The sequence below is a fragment of the Mustela nigripes genome, chromosome 6 (assembly GCF_022355385.1).
Source record: "Mustela nigripes isolate SB6536 chromosome 6, MUSNIG.SB6536, whole genome shotgun sequence".
In the NCBI taxonomy this organism is placed as follows: domain Eukaryota; kingdom Metazoa; phylum Chordata; class Mammalia; order Carnivora; family Mustelidae; genus Mustela; species Mustela nigripes.
The window spans coordinates 92,046,882-92,067,395 of record NC_081562.1 but is presented as its reverse complement, the minus strand read 5'-3'; the positions used below and the strand labels follow the sequence as shown (position 1 = coordinate 92,067,395).

At 40.6% G+C, this 20,514-nt stretch overlaps 1 protein-coding gene across 7 annotated transcripts in view; it reads right to left on the bottom strand.

Annotated features, from left to right (window-relative positions):
- Window positions 1–20,514, bottom strand: part of RBMS2 (RNA binding motif single stranded interacting protein 2) — a 96,077-nt gene that overhangs the window by 33,266 nt on the left and 42,297 nt on the right. For 3 of the 7 annotated variants that reach the window (XM_059403455.1, XM_059403454.1, XM_059403460.1), the window contains one exon: window positions 11,515–11,574. The exons of the other annotated variants lie outside the window; for them this stretch is intronic. In XM_059403455.1, the coding sequence (XP_059259438.1) occupies window positions 11,515–11,574 (60 nt within the window). The remainder of the gene's footprint in view (window positions 1–11,514; window positions 11,575–20,514) is intronic. 7 annotated transcript variants of the gene reach the window in all.

Below are 20,514 nucleotides of genomic sequence, written 5' to 3'. Positions count from 1 at the left end.
CAGAAATGTGTAACTCCTTCATCTCCATCCAGAAGAAAAAAAATCAAACTCCCTTCTTGCTGCAGCAGGAATTTTATGTTTCCTGTCTTGCTGAGTTAGAGGAAACTAGGAGACACGACAGTGTTCTTCCTCTTGTTCTCCTTCAAGAGAGCGTAAAGGTAGAGATGATACAATGCCAACTTTCCAATCACTAAGTTTTCATCATCTCCTTAAAAGAATGATCCAGTCACATAAGCTACTTATTAATTAAATTATAATGTAATAAAACATTACCTTTATTCTGAAAATTAGATTCTGATCAAGTGTTCATTTTGCATGGTTTAATAAAATTCAAAAATCCTGGATCCATTAATTTGTCATCAAGGTCATCCCCATCCTGGGCCCTTAGCTTTATTTATTACCATCAGGGCAGGAGAAAACCCCATCCCACGTCTATTTCCGAGCTAGTTAAATTCCTGGTATATAGTATACAGGCATGAAATATATTTGCTAAAACAAACTCAGGGAATTTGCTAATTGTGTATCATTTTAATAAACCCCTAAAAACAATCTCACAAATATAATATCCAGTGGCCTGACATCAAAATTCCTATTGCAACATGAATATGGATAATCTAGGCAACATATTCCTGGAGCCAGTGGTCTCTTGGACATACAACACATCTGAACTTATTTTTTTTTAAGATTTTATTTATTTATTTGACAGAGAGAGAGACAGCGAGAGAGGGAACACAATCAGGGGGAATTGGAGAGGGAGAAGTAGGCTTCCCACCAAGGAGGGAACATGATGTGGGGCTTGATCCCAGGACCCTGGGATCATGACCTGAGCCGAAGGCAGACGCTTAACGACTGAGCTACCCAGCACCCCCATATATGAACTTTTCAAAAAAATCCTTTTCTTTTATTTTTAAGTAAATGTTACTCCACACATGGGTCTCGGACTCACGACTCCAAGATCAAGAGCCACATGCTCTCCTGACTGAGCCAGCCAGGTGTCCCCATATCTGAACATTTTTGTCTAAAATACATTATTCCCCTGGTTTCATCATAATACATCCTAACAAGAGAAAGCCCACTTTCCCTGAGAAATAACAGACCTCTTAATAATCACTCATGAGACCCTTTGCACTATTTGAGTCATTCAGTAAATGTCTGAATACCGGGGCACCTGGGTGGCTTGGTGGGTTAAAGCCTCTGCCTTCGGCTCCAGTCATGATCCCAGAGTCCTGGGATGGAGCCCCGCATTGGGCTTTCTGCTTGGCAGGGAGCCTGTCTCTCTGCCTTCTTGTAATCTCTTGTCTGTCAAATAAATAAATAAAATCTTTAAAAAAAATGTCTTAACACCAACTATGTGCAAGCCCTATGTGACGCGATGGGGACTCACAAATGCGAGAGTAGGAGTGAAATATTTCATAATAAATTCAAACACACACCCACAAGGAGCCATTAAGGAATTCACAAACCAGAGCTTACAATCTAGATAACTACCAGAATGAAATAAGTGTGCTAATGGGGATCCAAGCAAAACTGTATAAGTGTACAAAAGAAAAGACTCTTAATTCCTGAGAGAAAGGTTTCTCAAAAAAAAAACCGGCTATATCTTGAAGGATGTGTAGGATATTAACCTTTTAATGGAGAGCCATAGGGAAAGGCAAATCAAAATCAGAATGAGTTACCACTTCATAACCACTAGGATGGGTATAATAAAAACATTATGGTTTTAACCAAAGGTAACCTGGATGTTATCTATAATTAAAAATAACAAGGCTGGCAAGAATGTGAAGAATCTGGAATCCTTCTATACTGCTGGTGGGACCATAAAATGATAACATCTGGTTTGAAAAACAGTTTGACAGTTCCTAAAATTGTTAAACACAGTTATCATATGACCCAGCAATTCCACTCCTAAGGATGGACCCAGGAGAACTAAAAACCTATGCCCACACAAAACCTGTACAAATTTCTTTTGGCTATTTATAATAGCCCAAAGTGGAATCAATCCAAATATCTATCAACTGATGAATGGATGAAGTGTTGTATATTCATACAGAAAATTACTATTCAGCTACTATTCAAACCAGATGTTATCATTTTATGTTCCCACCAGCAGTGTGGGAATAACACTGATGAAACTTCAAAACACACAGTGAAAGAAGTCAGGCACAAAAGAGCACATATTGTATGACTGGATTCACATGAAATGTCTAGAACAGGCAAAGTCTATAGAGATAGAAAGTAGATTAGGGGCGCCTGGGTGGCTCAGTGAGTTGAAGCCTCTGCCTTCATGATCTCAGAGTCCTGGGATCGAGCCCTGCATCGGGCTCTCTGCTCAGCAGGGAGCCTGCTTCCCCTCCTCTCTCTCTCTGCCTGCCTCTCTGCTTACTTGTGATCTCCACCTGTCAAATTAAAAACAAACAAACAAACAAACAAACAAACAAAAAACCTTTAAAAAAAAAAAGGAAAGTAGATTAGTGGGAGCTTGGGTGGCTCAGTTGTTTAATCATCTGCGTTTGGCTCAGGTCATGATCCCAGAGTGCTGGGATCAAGTCCCAAATCAGGCTCCTGCTTGGCAGGAAGCCCACCTCTCCCTCTCCCACTCCCCTTGCTTGTGTTCCCTCTCTTGCTGCGTCTCTCTCTGTCAAATAAATAAATAATATCTTTTTTAAAAATGTGATAGTAATGGGTGGGGAGAAGAGGGCATTCCAACCACTAAAAACATCTTAAGATATTAGACAGCCACAGGCTAGCATGAACTAGCACAGAATTCAGCTTAGGTTGGCATCAGCCTACTTCATTTCTAGATAGAAAAGTTCTAAGACTACTATATTTTCTTGAAATTCAAGTAGAAATATAAAACAACCATTAATTATATCAGAGCAAGAAAGGGATACTTCTGTCTGGCTGGATCAGTTGAAAGACCATGTGACTTTTGATCTCAGCATTGTGAGTTCAAATCCCATGTTGGGTGTGGAGATTACTTTATTTAAAAAAAAAAAAAAAAAGAAAGAGCTTTTCCAATCAAGAAGTGGGCAGAAGACACGAAGAGACATTTTTCCAAAGAAGACATATCCAGATGATCAACACATGAAAAAGTGCTCAGCATCACTCAGCATCAGGGAAATACAAATCAAAACCACAGTGAGATACCACCTCACACCAGTCAGAATGGCTAAAATTAACAAGTCAGGAAACAACAGGTGTTGGCAAGGATACGGAGAAAAGAGAATCCTTCTACACTGTTGGTGGGAATGCAAGCTGGTGCAGCCACTCTGGAAAACAGTATGGAGGTTCCTCAAAAAGTTGAAAATAGAGCTACCCTATGACCCAGCAACTGACTACTGGGTATTTACCCTAAAGATACAAATGTAGTGATCCAAAAGGGGCACATACACCCCAATGTTTATAGCAGCAATGTCCACAACACCCAAAGTATGGAAAGAGCCTAGATGTCCATCAACAGATGAATGGTAAAGAAGTTGTGGTGTATATATATACAATGGAATATTAAACAGCCATAAAAAAACCCAAATCTTGCCATTTGCAATGACATGGATGGATCTAGAGGGTACTACTCTAAGCGAAATAAGTCAATCAGAGAAAGACAATAATCATATGCTCTCACTGATATGAGGAATATGAGAAACAAGACAGAGAATCATAGGGGAAGGGAGGGAAAAATGAAACAAGACCATCCAGAGAAAAAGACAAACCATAAGAGACTCCTAATCTCAGGAAACAAACTGAGGGTTGTAGGAGGGGAGGAGCATGGGAGGGAAAGCACGGCTGGGTGATGGACACTGGGGAGGGTATGTGCTATGGTTGTGATGTGTTGTGATATGCTGTGAATTGTGTAAGACTGATGAATCACAGACCTCTACCCTTGAAACAAATAATACATATTAATTTTAAAAAGCTTAAAAAAAGAGGGATATTTCCTACATTCCCCCTTTTCTAGAAAAATAAACATTAACAATATTAACAGCAAAACAAAACAAAAAGGCATTTCTGGAAAATGCAGAGCCTGAACCAGAGAACACATACCATGTGTCTACCATAGCTGGTTTTAAAAGCTGACTCAGCACTTTCTACTATTTCCTCTTAACTCAAGTAAACCTGACACCATCTCCAGCTCATCTCCTCCTCCTCTTTCATGGCTCTCACCATTATAACAGCAATCTGTTTCCTGGATCCCTTGAATACCAAGATGGTAACAGTAAAGTGCACAAACCATACGGCCTCCAGGGAGTTATTTATGTTTATACATAATATAAGGTGGTGCTCAGATTGGGTCTCAAGTATACGACTGATATTTAAAAACCCTCAGCCACAGTAACTACAGAATCCACAGTTAAGCATGCTGCCCAGGAATCCATTTGCCTTTCCAGATCTACTCACCATTCTTTTTTTTTTTTTTTTTAAGATTTTATTTATTTATCAGAGAGAAGAGGGAGAGAGAGCGAGCACAGGCAGACAGAATGGCAGGCAGAGGCAGAGGGAGAAGCAGGCTCCCCGCCGAGCAAGGAGCCCGATGCGGGACTCGATCCCAGGACGCCGGGATCATGACCTGAGCCGAAGGTAGCTGCTCAACCAACTGAGTCAGCCAGGCGTCCCTCTACTCACCACTCTTACCAAACTTGCTTTGTGTACCAGGAAGCTGACCATATAGAGTACATGCACAGGTTCCCTTGCCTTCTGGCTTCCAGCTGGATTTGGCTAACCAGATGTACACCAGTAGCAGATCAAAGAGTAGATGGAGAATGAGATCAGAGTATTTATTTCCCTAGCTCCTGCCAAAGCACCATGATTTGGCTGCGTACTACTGAAGCCCACAGTACTTTCCATACAGCTACTCTCAGATCCTGAGATAATCTCTCTCAGTATTTTCCTTTATTAGATCTAGAGGTAATGAGGTAATATAGGCTCTGTAATTGCTGGCCATAGGGTACTCTGCTCTCTCTCACTGGTTTCCTTAAACCCCTTTGTAAATAGTCTCTTTATTAATCTTTCTTAAATTACTCAATTTGGATATGCCATCTATTTCCTTTTGGGACCCTGAATGATGAACCAACCATTCTACCTTGAAGGCTTGGGTGGAAGATTTGTGTCAGAAGCTCTTGAGAAACTCTGCTTTCTTTAAAACTGAATAAAAAACCTTCTCACTGTGCAAAAATCCTCAAGACGCAATTTAACACAGAATTCTGTTCTCTATCAATTTGTCTAAACTTTAATAGTGTCTTAAATCCTTTCACACTTAACGATTTCATTTGATCTTCCTGACAACTCTATGAGGTCGAACAGGGGACGTGTTATTCTCTGACACTCAGAAACTGAGTCTCAGTCTTATTTCACCACTCCCTCTGTGATATCACTTTGCTTTTCATTTAGCAGAACCAAGGTACAGAAAACCCAAATACTAAAAGAATCCAAACCAGTGCAAACAGCTGAGTAAACACATAAAGCTGCCTTTTACATGACCTTATATCCTCTGTTTCTCTCCTTCTGGAATAAGAACAGTTCTAAGTTCCCAGGCAACTCGTAATGTCTAGTCAGTTGTAGAACATTTAAGGAACAAAGGTATTTGAACTAAGACTCAAATACACTAGAGGAAAATCTCTTATAAAGACTGGTGCTTACAGAAACCAACTAGAGCCACAGCCCTCAACTGAAGTATATGGGCGGTTCTGTGGTGGGCAGACCCCTTTAGACACATTGGTTTTAAGGAGCACAAGCCCATGCCTGCAACCCAAGTAATAACCAACCATGTCACCAGTTTGTGGGTACATGTCAGTGTGGCAATACCTCATATGTACCAGGAAACACACAGCAAAGGGCTTAATAACTTCTCAGGGTGATAGAGGGATCTTTAAGGGTTAAGCAGCTGAAGTCAGAACATGACAGCCAGCGGCTTGGGGAGAATAGGTGTGGAACACAACTCAGCCCCCACTGAGTGTTATTCTGCATTACCCAACGCCTCCACTATTCAGCTTAGCTGGTGCATCATCTCTGTTCAGGAGAGTATACAGGCTGGGAAGGAACTGCAAAGTGAGCCAGAATAGCAGCATTGTTGGATCTCCGTGGCTCAAAGAGAAGTGTATCTGGCTCTGCCACAATATGGCTTTTTCAGACAGAGAAAAGACAGGAAAAGAGAACGCCAGCCAATAGTCTGTTTTACCCTACCTCATCATTTGCCATATAGTCATCATTTGACCCAATTTCATATTAGCCAGAAATAAATCAAATAAACCCACAGGAAATCAGGAAACACCAGCACTCGTCTTTTCCACCCTCACAGTACCTGATCAAGGAACACCCAGAATACCCAAAGAATACTGGGGATCTGGTCTTACTAAGACTCAAAGTCATGAAAAGATTCTGCTCCTCTGTTCATTATAGAACTTTTTTTCATTACAGAAATACTTTTGACTCACCAAACAATAAATACTGGCAATACTACACACCTGAAGGAACTGGCCTAACCCAATGATATGAAAGGTACGTGTGCCTAGTCTATTTCCAGATCAAAATAAAATGTACATATACAACCAGTCTGTAATACATCAGGTATATCAAGTCCTTAACCTTGTTCTAGCTTGCTTTTTACAAGTCACAAAGATGTCACAAAGTCTAATGTAATATTCATACAAGTATCTCTAAAAAGATAGAAGAGAAATAGTTAATAATTATGGCTACTAGAAAGGAACTAGGTATATGGAGGATGGGGTGAAAACAGACTTTTTCTGTATTTCTTTAATACCCATTTGAACATTTTGGGTTTTGGGGGGTTTGTTTTATGGGGAAGGTTTTTAAAATAAATTTATTTTTTAAAAAGACTTTTATTTATTTATTTTTTAATTTTTTATTTTCAAAGATTTTTATTTATTTATTTGACATACAGAGATCACAAGTAGGCAGAGAGCCAGGAAGAGAGAGAGGAAGGGAAGCAGGCTTCCCTGCTGAGTAGAGAGCCCAATGCGGGGATCAATCCCAAGACCTTGAGATCACGACCTGAGCCGAAGGCAGAGGCTTTAACCCACTGAGCCACCCAGGCACCCCAAGGGGGCTCTTTTTTTTTTTTTTTAAAGTTTAAATTCAATTAATTAACATATAGTGTTATTAGTTTCAGAGGTAGAGTTCAGTAATTCATCAGTCTTACATAGTACCCAGGGCTCAGGGGCACCTGGATGTCTCAGTCGTTAGGTGTCTGCCTTTGGCTCAGATCATGATCCTAGAGTCCTGGGATCAAGTCCCGAATCAGGCTTCCTGCTCAGTGGGGAATCTGCTTCCCCTCTCCCTCTGCCTGCAGCTTCTCTTGCTTATGCTCTCTCTTGCTATCTTTCTGTCAAATAAATAAATAAAATCTTTTAAAAAAGAAATACCCAGTGCTCATTCCATCAGTGTCCTCCTTAATGCTCATCACCCAGTTACCCCCACCCCTCCACTCCCAAACCCTTAGTTTCTTTCCTATGATTAAGAGTGTCTTATGGGGGGGCGCCTGGGTGGCTCAGTGGGTTAAAGTCTCTGCCTTCAGCTCAGGTCATGATCCCAGGGTCCTGGGATCGAGCCCCACATTGGGCTCTCTGCCCTGCAGGGAGTCTGCTTCCCTCTCTCTCTGCCTACTTGTGATCTCTCTGTCAAATAAATAAATAAAATCTTAAAAAAAAAAAAAAAGAGTGTCTTATGGTTTGTCTCCCTCTCTGGTTTTGTCTTATTTCTCCCAGATTTGTTTCTTTTACCAACCAGAATCATGCTGTATGTATTGTTCTTTAATGTGCCTTTTGGAGATGTTCTCAGCCTAGCACACTCCTTTTATCCATTATATATTCCACAGAATTAGTGTCACTGTTTGGGTTGCTTCATTCCACTGTTATAATTATGCCTATTTTTGTGCACAAACTTGAGAACAGTGGCTGGAATTTGAGAAGAGTGTCAGTTTGAGCCCTTGTCATTCTGAGGTGAGGGCGTGCTGACTTAGCATTGAGCAGGTGGCAGGCCGTGCATGCTGACTTGGGCAGGAGAGTGGCTGGACTGTGAACTTGGGACCCACAAGCCAATGGCATCAAGTGTAATAGGGATATGGCTGGTTTTGTCCCTGGTCATGAATTCCTTTGAATTCTGTTTGTCTGGGAAACTCCCTCCCACCTTATATTCTGAATGAAAGCCTTGCTGAATAGAGTATTCTTGGCTGCAGATTTTTTCCTTTCAGCACTTTGAATATATCATGCTGCTCCCTTCTGGCCTGAAAAATTTCTGCTGAAAAACCCACTGATAGCTTTATGGGGTTTCCCTTGTATGTCACTGCTTTCTTTTCTCTTGCTGCCTTTAAAATTCTCTCTTTATCACTACTTTTGGCCAGCTTATTTGTATCTTGGTGCAGACCTTTCTGGATTGGTTTTGTTGGAGGCTCTCTGTGCCTCCTGGATCTGGATTTCTCTTTCCTCCCCCAGATTCAGGAAGTTTTCAGCTATTATCTCTTAAAATAAATCTGCCTTCTTGCTCCCTTCTCCTTCTGGGATCCCTATATTATGACTATTATGCTTGACAGTGTCACTGAGTTCCCTGGGCCTATTCTCATTTTGTATTCCCCACCCCTCATCTGCTGAGCTTGATTACTTTCCATTACTCTGTCCTCTAGGTTGCTGATCTGTTCTTCTACTTCCTCTTGTTTGCTATTTATTCCAGGTGGTCTATTTTTATTTTCATTTAATGAGTTCATTATTTCTAACTGGTTCTTTTTTAGATCTCCTGTTTCTTGTGAAGGATCTCATGGAGGTCCCATAATCCTTTCTCAATTCTACTGAGTATCTTCATGAGCATTACTTTAAATTCACTATCAGACATATTACTTGTCTCCATTTTGTTTAGGTCTCTTGCTGTGATTTTGTTCTGCTCTTTCATTTGGGACATATCCCTCTGTCTTCTCATTTTTTTTTTTTTAAAGATTTTATTTATTTGACAGAGATCACAAGTAGGCAGAGAGGCAGGCAGAGAGAGAGAGAGGAAAGCAGGCTCCCTGCGGAGCAGAGAGCCCGATGCGGGGCTCGATCCCAGGACCCTGAGATCATGACCTGAGCCGAAGGCAGCAGCCCAACCCACTGAGCCACCCAGGCGCCCCCTGTCTTCTCATTTTGTCTATTGCTGCATCTGTTTCTCTGTGTTAGGAAAGTCAGTTACATCTCCCACACTTGAAAACAGTGGCTTTATAAAGAGGTCCTGTAGTGCCCTGCAGTGCAATGTCTCCTTTTCACGAGAAAATGGTGCTTCAGGGTTATCTCTTTATGTGTTTGTGCACACTCCTATTGTGGCTGGGATGTATTTGACTTCGGTTCAGTGTGCAATGGCTCTCTTTGCCTGTTGCAGGCAGAGTCTGGCGCCGGTGGTGTTAGTGGGTTGGTCCCAGGTAGCCTTGGGCTTGAGTTCAGTAAGACCAGGTGTTTGCCAGAGATGAAGTAGCACCAAACTGCAGGCACTTTCCCTGTGTTGTTCTCTGAGGAGCTTTTATTGGTCAGGGGTGGGGGTCCTGCAGTCAGACCAGCTGTCTGCCCCTAACCCACTGCTGGGGTCACAGTCAGACTGGTGTGTGGCTATCTTCCCCTCTCCCTGGAGCAGGACTCACTTTGGAGTGACGCTGACCCTTGTCTAGGCTGTGCGCATACCTCCAGGCTTGTGGCACTGTTCTGATGGGATCTTGTCAGGAGCAATCTGAGGGGGTGATCTGTTTCACTATGGCCTCTTCTCTATGTCTGGCTGCAGAGAGTCTGTTCTGCCAGACTCTGTTCAGGTCATTTTCTGGGTTATTTATGCCAATGAGTGTGTTCTCTAGGTTGCCACATGGCAGGAGGTGAGCCAGGGTCCTTCTACTCCACCATCTTCCCAGCAGCCTCTGCTGAAACTTTTGTTTTATACCAAGTCCAAACATCTATTATATATTTAAAACCAAATAAAAGTTGGGACACCTGACTGGCTCAGTCAGTAGAGCATCCAGCTCTTTTTATTTTATTTTATTTTATTTTATTATTCATTTGAAAGAAACAGTAAGAGAGGACAAGCAGAGGGGCAGAGGGAAAGGGAGAAGCAGACTCCCCACTGAGCAGGGAGCCTGACGAAGGGCTCAATCCCAGGACCCGGAGATCACGACCTGAGCCAAAGGCAGATGCTCAACCAACTGAGACACCCAGGCACCCTAAATATCCAGCTCTTGATCTCAGGTCTTCAGTTTGGGCCCCATTTAGGGGCAGATATTTTTTCTTAAGTTTATATTTTTAGTAATCTCCAAACCCAATGTGGGGCTTGAACCGAGACATCAAGATCAAGAGTCAGATGCTCTTCTGACTGAGCCAGCCAGATGCCCCACAATTACTTTAAAATAAATAAATTTTAAAAAGTCTCTTAAAAAATCTGACATACTAGGGGTGCCTGGGTGGCTCAGTTGGTCAGCTCGGGTCATGATCCCAGAGTTTGGGGATCAAGCTGGTGTCGGGCTCCCTGCTGAGTTGGGAGTCTGCTTCTTCCTCTCTCTCTCTGCAGCATCCCCTACCTGTCCACTCTCTCTCCCTGCCCCAAATAAATAAATAAGATCTAAAACAAACAAACAAACAAACCCGACATACTGATAGACTATTGGGGTAACTGGTAGCTCAGTCCGCCTTCCACTCAGCTCAAGATCCCAGGGTCCTGGGGATCCAGCCCTCTGCCAGGCTCCCACCTCAGTGAGGAGTCTGCCCCTCTCTCCAATCCCTGCTTGTGCTCACTCTCTCTCAAGTGAATAAATAAAATCTTTAAAAAAAAGTAGGATAGAATATTAAAACACTTGAGTCTATATAGCCTAAGTCCTGGATCCATGATCTTCTACTTCCTAAAACACTTTAAATCTCAAAAAGACAGTGATCTGAACAAAACTAATTCTTAGGAAAAGTGTTAACCTACTTTATCAAACTCAAGATCTTAAACTATAATTGGAATGGGGCAGAGATTGGAGATAAGGAGTGAAGGTGAAGAATTGCTGCTAAATTGAGCACTAAATACCAAAAACCAATTACATCTGATCCTTAAACAACGGGTTTGAACTGTGAGGGTCCACTTACATGCAGAGTTTTTTTGATACAGTACAGTACTGTAAATGTCTTTTTTTTCCTTATGATATTCTTTTTTTTTTTTTTTTAAGATGTATTTATTTGACAGAGAGAGAGAGAGATCACAAGTAGGCAGAGAGGCAGGCAGAGGAGAGGGGAAGCAGGCTCCCAGCAGAGCAGAGAGCCCGATGCGAAGCTCAATCCCAGGACCCTGAGATCATGACCGGAGCGGAATGCAGAGGCTTTAACCCACTGAGCCACCCAGGCGCCCCTCCTTATGATATTCTTAAAAACATTTTATTTTCTCTAACTTTATGGTGAGAATACAGCATATAATACATATAACATACAAAATATGTATTAATCAACAGTTTATGCTATTGGTAAGGCTTCTGGTCAACAGTAGGCTATTAGTAGTTAAGTTTGGGAGAGTCAAAGGCCATACCTGAACTTCCGAATGCACAGAGGTTCGGTATCCCCAACACTGGCACTGTTCAAGGGTCAACTGTATAAACAAAGGGTAAGTTCTCCAAAAAAGGAGGACAAAATTCTTGTTTAAATTGTTTATTTAAATTCAATTTAGTTAACATAACTGTATTATTAGTTTCAAGGGTAGAATTTAGTGATCATCAGTTACATATAATACCCAGCGCTCATCACATGCCCTCCTTAATGCCCATCACCCAGTTACCCCATCCCCTCATCTACCTTTCCTCTAGCAACCGTGTTTGTTTCCTAGAGTTAAGAGTCTCTTGGGGCTTGGGGCACCTGGGTGGCTCAGCTGTCAAGCGTCTGCCTTCAGCTCAGGTCATGATCCCAAGATCCTGGGATCGACCCCCACATCAGGCTCCATGCTCAGCAGAAAGTCTGCTTCTCTCTCTCCCACTCCCCCTGCGTGTGTTGCTCTGTCTGTCAAATAAATAAATAAAATCTTAAAAAAAAAAAAAAGAGTCTCTTGGGGCACCTGGGTGGCTAAGCTGGTTAAGCATCTGCTTTCAGCTCAGGTCATGATCCCAGATCCTGGGATCAAGCCCCACATCGGGCTCCTTGCTTAGAGGGGAGCCTGCTGCTTCTCTTTCTCCCTCTGCCTGCCACTCGCCCTGCTATGCTCTCTGTCAAATAAATACCTCTGTTTGTATGTTATCTTCTTTTCCTTCCCTTCCCCTATATTCATCTGGTTTGCTTCTTAAATTCCACATGAGTGAAATCATATGGTATGTCTTTCTCTGAAGGAGAAAATTCCATCCAGTTCCTGGATAGCAATGTGTAAGATTATGTAAGAATTTCTGCAAGGCCCAGTATCCACTCTCTCATAAATATATACTATATACATAACAGCTATAATATAGTAGCATCTATAAAGAATATAGAAAAAGGGGAAATCCTTACTCGCTTAAGCTGATATATTAAAACAAAAGAGCTATTTTTCTTATAGAACAGAATCTCAGGTTCCTACCTAGCTACTAAAGATATCAGTTAGAGGTGAAATTAGATAAAAAATTAAGAATGAGAGTAAGAGAACTACACTTTAAGGCAACCTTCCACTGTCCCTGACTTCTTTCCTTTTCTCTAGTCTCCCTCTTCTCTCTTACTCACTTCCTTTCTTCCTCCATTTTTTCCCCTTCTTTTCTATCTTTGTTTAGGCTTACTCCTGACAGTTTTGTTCAGTGATATTCTTAAGTAGTAACTAGTCTGGTTGTGGTAAAGTTGCTCACATCCTACCTATTAAAAAAAGATGACACTCCGGGCAGAGGATAGAAAGCAAATTTTTTTTGTTTTTTAAAGATTTTATTTATTTACCTGACAGAGAGAGAGATCACAAGTAGGCAGAGAGGCAGGCAGAGAGAGAGGAGGAAGCAGGCTTCCCGCTGACCAGAGTGCCCTATGCGGGGCCCGACCCGAGGACCCTGGGATCATGACCTCAGCAGAAGGCAGAGGCCCAACCCACTGAGCCACCCAGGCACCCTGGAAGCAAATTTTAATAACAAGAACTGTTTTACTTTTTTTTTTATTAAATATTTTATTTATTTATTTGTCAGAGACAGAGGGAGAGAGAGCAAGTGAGCACAGGCAGACAAAGAGGCAGGCAGAAGCAGAAGGAGAAGCAGGCTCCCTGCCGAGCAAGGAGCGCGATGTGGGACTCGATCCCAGGACCCTGGGATCATGACCTGAGCCGAAGGCAGCTGCCCAACCAACTGAGCCACCCAGGCGTCCCTGTTTTGCTTTTTATAATGGAAAACATATACAAAAGTAAACAAAAGAGTATAATGAATCCTTACATACTTCTTACTTAGCTTCAATAATTATTCATGGACAAATTGCTTCATCTGTAGCTCTACCTATTTCTCCACCACCCACATGATTTCAAAACAAATACAAAATATACCATGTCATTCTAAAATGTTCCCACATAAAAGCCAGAAAAATTCTTTTCTTAAAACTTTATTTATTTATTTAAGCAATCCTAACATTAAATGTGGGGTTCAAACTCCTGACCTTGAGACCAAGAGTTACACATTCTTCAAACTGAGCCAGCCAGCTCTGAAAAAGAAAATCTTTTTTATAAAACAAAGCACAATGTCACTATATCACCTAAAAAATTAATATTTCCTGGGGTGCCTGGCTGGCACAGGTGGTAGAACATATGACTCTTGATCTTGAGTTTTTAGTCTGAACCCACATTAAGCAGATGCTTAACCAACTGAGCCACCCAGGCGTCCCTAAATAAAACCTTTAAAAGAAAAAATTGGCCTTCAATGGGCATAAGATGTAATGCAAAAATAGAACAATGACATGAAAAAAAAAAAAATCACCAAAAACTCACAGTAGCAAAGTAAAAGTGCCCCTGACCTAGTTTTTCAAAAGTAATTACCCAAGATAATATAAAAAACAAACAAACAAAGTAGAAAAGTAAACACAAGATAGTTGCAACTGACCTATTATTTGATTATCTTTCTGTCAGGAAAAGAGAAGGCAAAATAACATTTGCTGGCTACCTACCATATTCCAAGTCCTAGAGGACTTTGTTATCTAACATAATCCTTACAAAGAAGATAATAAGACATTCATTTCCATTTTGGTATTGATTCAGAAACAGATTCAGAGGAGCCTGCTGCTTTAAGTTCACATAATAAATAAATAGTAGAATCTTCTTCTTTTTTTTTTTAAGATTTTATTTACTGGACAGACAGAGATCACAAGCAGGCAGAGTAGCAGGCAGAGAGAGAAGGAAGCAGGCCCCCTACTGAGCAAAGAGCCCTATTTGGGGCTTGATCCCAGGACCCTGAGGTCATGACCTGAGCCGAAGGCAGAGGTTTTAACCCACTGAGCCACCCAGGCGCCCCTGGAATCTTATTCTTAACTCAGGATCATCTGGCTCCACCAACCACAGCCTTTCCATTGTTAGTCTTTGAGAAAGCAATGGCTTTCATAAACTATAAACAAGGTCAATAATTAATCCCAATTATTAAAAAAAGAAAAGTCAATTTCTAAAACATCTTTAAGGGATAACCTGGGTGGCTCAGTGGGTTAAGCCTCTGCCTTCAACTCAAGTCATGATCCTGGAATCCTGGAACCAAGTTCCACATCAGGCTCCTTGCTCAGCAGGGAACTGCTTCTCCCTCTGCCTGTTGCTCCCCTGCTTGTGCTCTTTCTCTCTCTCTGACAAATAAATAAATAAAGTCTTAAAAAAAACCAAAAACAACCCTCCCTCCTCCTCTCCTCTAGGTGTCATTTTTGACTCTTCACTTAAAGACATTTTATTTACTTATTTGAAAGCTTAAAGAGAGGGAGAGAGATGGGGAAGAGCCAATGAAGCAGTCAGATCACACACAACATTTATCAGTTAAGTTCACCGTCTCACATGGGTTCATGGCACCCCAGAACAATTAAAATAGTAACAGCAAAGATCACAGATAACCATGAACAATGTAACAATTTAAAAAATTTGAGATATTGCAAGGATTACCAAAATGACACGAAATGAGCAAATGCTGTTGGAAAAATGGTGCCAATTTGCTTAACACAGGACTGGCACAAATCTTTAGTTTGTAAAAAATACAGTAACTGCAGAGCACAATAAAGTGAAGCATGATAGGATAAGGTATGCCTATACACATTCAGCGCTGCTACTCCACAATGATTAAGTCTTTTGTTTGTTTTAGAGAGAGAAAGAGCGTGTATGGGTGGGAGAGAGGCAAAGGAAAAGGGGCAAAAGCATCCCAAACAAGGTTCCACCCTCATTGGGGAGCCCGACACAGGGCTTGTTCTCAAGACCCTGAGATCATGGGCTGAGCAGAAACCAAGAGTTAGTCACTTAACCAACTGAGCCACCCAGGTGCCTCTTCAAACTGGTTAAGTTTAAAAGGGTAAGCCACCAGACAGGGAAGTCCATAGCTTTCCATTTACTTTTTTTTAAATCACTGCTGTATCTAGGTAGATAAATCTGTCAATTCTGGGGTAGTATTAGAAATCCACTGGCTGGGGCGCCTGGGTGGCTCAGTGGGTTAAGCCGCTGCCTTCGGCTCGGGTCATGATCTCAGGGTCCTGAGATCGAGGCCCGCATCGGGCTCTCTGCTCAGCAGGGAGTCTGCTTCCCTCTCTCTCTCTGCCTGCCTCTCCATCTACTTGTGATTTCTCTCTGTCAAATAAATAAATAAAATCTTTAAAAAAAAAAAAAAAAAGAAATCCACTGGCTGGAGATATAAGCTACCTTCTTGACTATTAGTTTTAATAATAATAAATGTTTTGTTTTGGTTTTTATCTCTCAAACTCTCTTATTTCTCATGTGGACTGGAGGAAGAGGAATGCTTCAAACTGAAACCCCTCAAACCCCAACATTCTTTAAAGGCAAGGCAAGTATTATCTTTGATAGTTGAAATGAGGTGGGGGAGGGGTAAAATGTTAGCTTGCCTGGCCCTTCCAGTTTGTAAATCCTATAATTAAAAAATAAAATAATGATTTAATAATAACTCAACTTGGGTTAACAACAAAAAAAATCATTTTCATTATTTTACAAATGAAGAAAAATCAGATTCAGTTTTCATTTTTTTATTATTTTTTAAAGGTTTTATTTATTTATTTCACAGACAGAAATCACAAGTAGGCAGAGAGGCAGGCAGAGAGAGGAGGAAGCAGTCTCCCTGCTGAGCAGAGAGCCTGATCAGGGGCTGGATCTCAGGACCCTGGGATCATGGACCTGAGCGGAGGGCAGAGGTTTTAACCCACTGAGACACCCAAGCACCTCGGATTCAGTTTTTATTATTCAATTATTCACTACTCATTTAGGAATTAAGTAGGCAATGAATCAATGTTTACCAAATGTTTCTTCAAAAGTATCTTTCTTGATTACAGATCCTATTAGTTAGCAGAAAGTGGTTAAAACACAGGCTTAAAAAAGAAATAAAGAAACACAGGCTCAATAATTACAAAGACTTAGATTTAATTCTGTCACCATGTACTAGCTGTATGACTCTGGATAAGTTGCCTAACCTTACTTGTAAAATGAAGACAGTAATAGGACCTATGCAATAGAATTGTTATGGAGATGAAAATAAATACATGTAAAGCTCTTATAATGGTCCCTGAGATATAAAAAGAGTTCACATCTGTTTATTCAACAAATACTGAATTCTCCTTTAGAGTACCAGACAAGGACAGGTACCAAGGACAAAATTCTAAGCTATACCAGAGATAGTCTTGGTCCTAATGAAATTTAGCATTTAGCAGAGATAAAGACATTAATCAAATAATCATAAAGCAATTGCATAATTACCCACTATGATAAATGGGCTAGAAAGACAAAACAGAAAGCTGTAACCTACTTTAGTCAGTCTGGTCAAAAAGGTGATATTTATCCATTTATTTATTTATTTATGTTTAAAGATTTTATTTATTTATTTATTTAAAGATTTTATTTGTTTATTTGACAGACAGAGATCACAAGTAGGCAGAGAGGCAGGCAGAGAGAGAGAGGAAGGGAAGCAGGGGCTGGATCCCAGGACCCTGGGATCATGGGCAGAGCCAAAGGCAGATGCTTAACTGACTGAGCCAGCCACATGCCCCACAAAGTGGGACTTTCAAATGGATCTAAAAGGAAGGGAAGGGCAGTGAAGCTAGAGTGTAATGAAGGAGGGAGAGGGATACAGAAAGTTCCAGCCTGTGTTGAAGTGCTTGGTTTTCATTCTGAACACATTAGACAGTTAATGAATAATTTTATGTAAGAAAGAAGTTGTAAGGTCTAATCAATGTTTTGAAAATATTACTGTGGCTACTACAAGAAGAACAAATTAGAGTGAGGCAGGAGTTGACTGGGAATATCAATTAGGCAGTCACTATAATACCCAAACAAGACACAATGCAGTCTATAACTGAAGAGATGGCAGTAAAGATCAAAAAACAAAAAAAAAGGGTGGAAAGATTTGAGATTTAGCTTATAAGAATCAATAGGACTAGTTTATTGATTGGACGTAGGCAAGGACAGTGTCTAGCTTGAGTAACTGGATGGACAGCGATATCATTAACGACATTGTAGAGATTATGGGACTACTAGCAAGCATTAAATTTTGAATATGTTAAGTTTGAGAGGCACCTGGCTGGCTTAGTCATAGAACATCTGACTCTTGATCTCAGGATCATGGACTCAAGCTCTACAATGGGCCTAGAATTTACTAAAACAAAACAAAACAAACAACCAAATAAAAACAAAACCTTGAATAACCTGTCAGATTTCCAGGGAAAAATACCAATTAGGCAGCTGGATACACAGAGGAGAGGTCTGGCCTAGAAATTATAACGTGTAATCTGTTACCATAGTTATAACTAAAATTTAGGAAGAAAGTATATTTAGAGAGAAGGTAAAGTAAGAAGACCTAAAGAACTTTAAATAATCAGAAACTGAATAAAGTAGCTGACAAAGAGACCAAAAGAGAAGGGTCAAAAGGGCAAGACTAAAAGTGGTTGTATAACCAGAGACAAACAAGGAGATTATTTCAAGAAATGGAGAATAGTCAACCCTAGCGAATGATGCTAAGACATTACGTAAGATGAAACCAAAACCAAAACCAAAACCAAAACAAAACCTTGTTGGATTTGGCAGTTTACAAGTACCTCATGGATTAGATCAAACAAAAGAATCAGTGAGCCTGAGGAGTGATCATTTGAAATTACCCAGTCAGAAGGGAAAAAGAGAATGAAAAGGAAAGAAGAAAGCTTATGGAACTTATGGGACACATTAAGAGAAACAATTTCTGCACCCCTAGAATCCCAGAAGGAGAAGAGAAGTGGTAGAAAGTTTATTCAAAGGAATAATGGTTGAGAACTTCCCAAACCTGGAAAGCGTTTTGGACACCCAATTCATGAAAGTAAATTCCAAAAATTCCAATCCAAAACAATGTTCTCCAAGATACATTATAATAAAAGTATCTAAAATCAAAGATAAAGAGAGAATTTAAGGGGCACCTGGATGGCTCAGTCAGTTAAACATCCAACTCTTGATCTCAGGTCTTGACCTCAGGATCATGAGTTCAAGCCCTGAGCTGGGTTTCACACTGGGCATGGAGTCTACTTTAAAAAAAAAAAAAAAAGAGAGAGAGAGAGAGAGATAGATAGAATTTAATTTTTTTAAATTTATTTTAAAGATTTTATTTATTTATTTGACAGAGATCACAAGTAGGCAGAGAGGCAGGCAGAGAAAGAGGGGGAAGCAGGCTCCCCACTGAGCAGAGAGCCCGATGTGGGGCTTGATCCCAGGACCCTGGGATCATGCACCTCAAGCAGAGGCTTTAACCCACTGAGACACCCAGGTGCCCTGAGAATTTAATTTTTTTTTAAGTAAACTCTATCCCACTGTCCAGTATGAACTCATGACTCTGAAATCAAGAATTACATACTTCACAGACTGCACCGGCAAGGCATGCTGTAAGGAGAGAATTTTTAAAATCAACAAGAAGGAATGCCTGGCTGGCTCAATGGAAGAGTGTGCAACTTCGATCTCAAGGTCATGGTCGAGCCCCACTTTGGGTGTAGGGGTTACTTAATAAATAAAATTTTATTTATGGTTCTTTTTAAGAAGATTTTATCTACCTATATGAGAGAGAAAGAGAGAACACAAGAAGGGGGAGGGAGAGGGAGAGGGAGAGGGAGAAGGAGGCTCCCACTGAGCAAGGAGCCCAATGCAGGGCTCAATCCCAGAACCCTGGGATCATGACCTGAGCTGAAGTCAGATACCCCAACAAACTGAACCACCCAGGCACCCCTTAAATAAATAAATTTTTCAAATCAATTAATTAAATTTAAAAATCAACACAAAAAAAAATTCTCTCATACAAGAAAACCTCCATCAGGCAATGGACATTTTAGCAAAAACCTTGCAGGGCAGGAGATGATAGAATAATATATTCAAAGTGATGAAAGAAAAAGAAAAATCCCAACCAAGAATAATTTACCCAGAAAGTTTGTTTTCAGAAATGAAGGCGAGAAACACTTTCCCTAACAAAGAAAAACTAAGAAAATTCATCACCACTCAACCTAACTTGTAAGAAATGCTGAAAGGAGTTCACTGAGCTAAAATGAAAGGATGCTAACTGGCAATATGAAAACATGAAAATACAAGTCACACTGGTAAAACTAAACATATAATCAGATTCAGAATATTCTAATAGTGCAATATAGCCATGTTAATCACTTAACTCTAGCATAAAGTTTAAAGAACAAAAGTACCAGGACACCTAGCTGGGTCAGTTGATAGAGCATGGTGATTCTTGATCTTAGGGTCCTGAGTTCAAGCCCCACGCCGGGTGTGGAGCCCACTTTATTTTTTGTTTTGTTTGTTTGTTTGTTTTTAAATTTTATTTATTTATTTGACAGACAGAGATCACAAGTAAGCAGAGAGGCAGGCAGTGAGAGTGAGGGGGGAGTAGGCTCCCCAAAGAGCAGAGCGCCTGATTCAGGGCTCGATCCCAGGACCCTAGGATCATGACCTGAGCCGAAGGCAGAGTCTTTAACCCACTAAGCCACCCAGGTGCCCCTGGAGCCCACTTAAGTATTAAAAATAGCTATAACTACAATAATTTGTCAATGGATACACAACATAAAAAGATGTAAACAGTAATATAAAAACATAAAATGTCAGGAGGAGGCTAAAAGGATAGGTTTTGTACATAATCAAAATCAAGTATTATCAGCTTGAAAAAGACTATACTTTAGACCAAATGGCCCTAACAGACACATATAGGACATTCCATCCAAGAGCAGAATACACATTCTTTTCAAGTATACATGGAACATTCTCCAGGATAGAGTATGTATTAAATGACGAAACGCATCCTGATAAATTCAAAAATACTGAAATCATACCACGTATTCTTTTCTGGCCAAAATGATATGAAACTAGAAATCAGTAACAGGAAGAAAATCGGAAAATTAACAAATATGTGGAAATTAAACA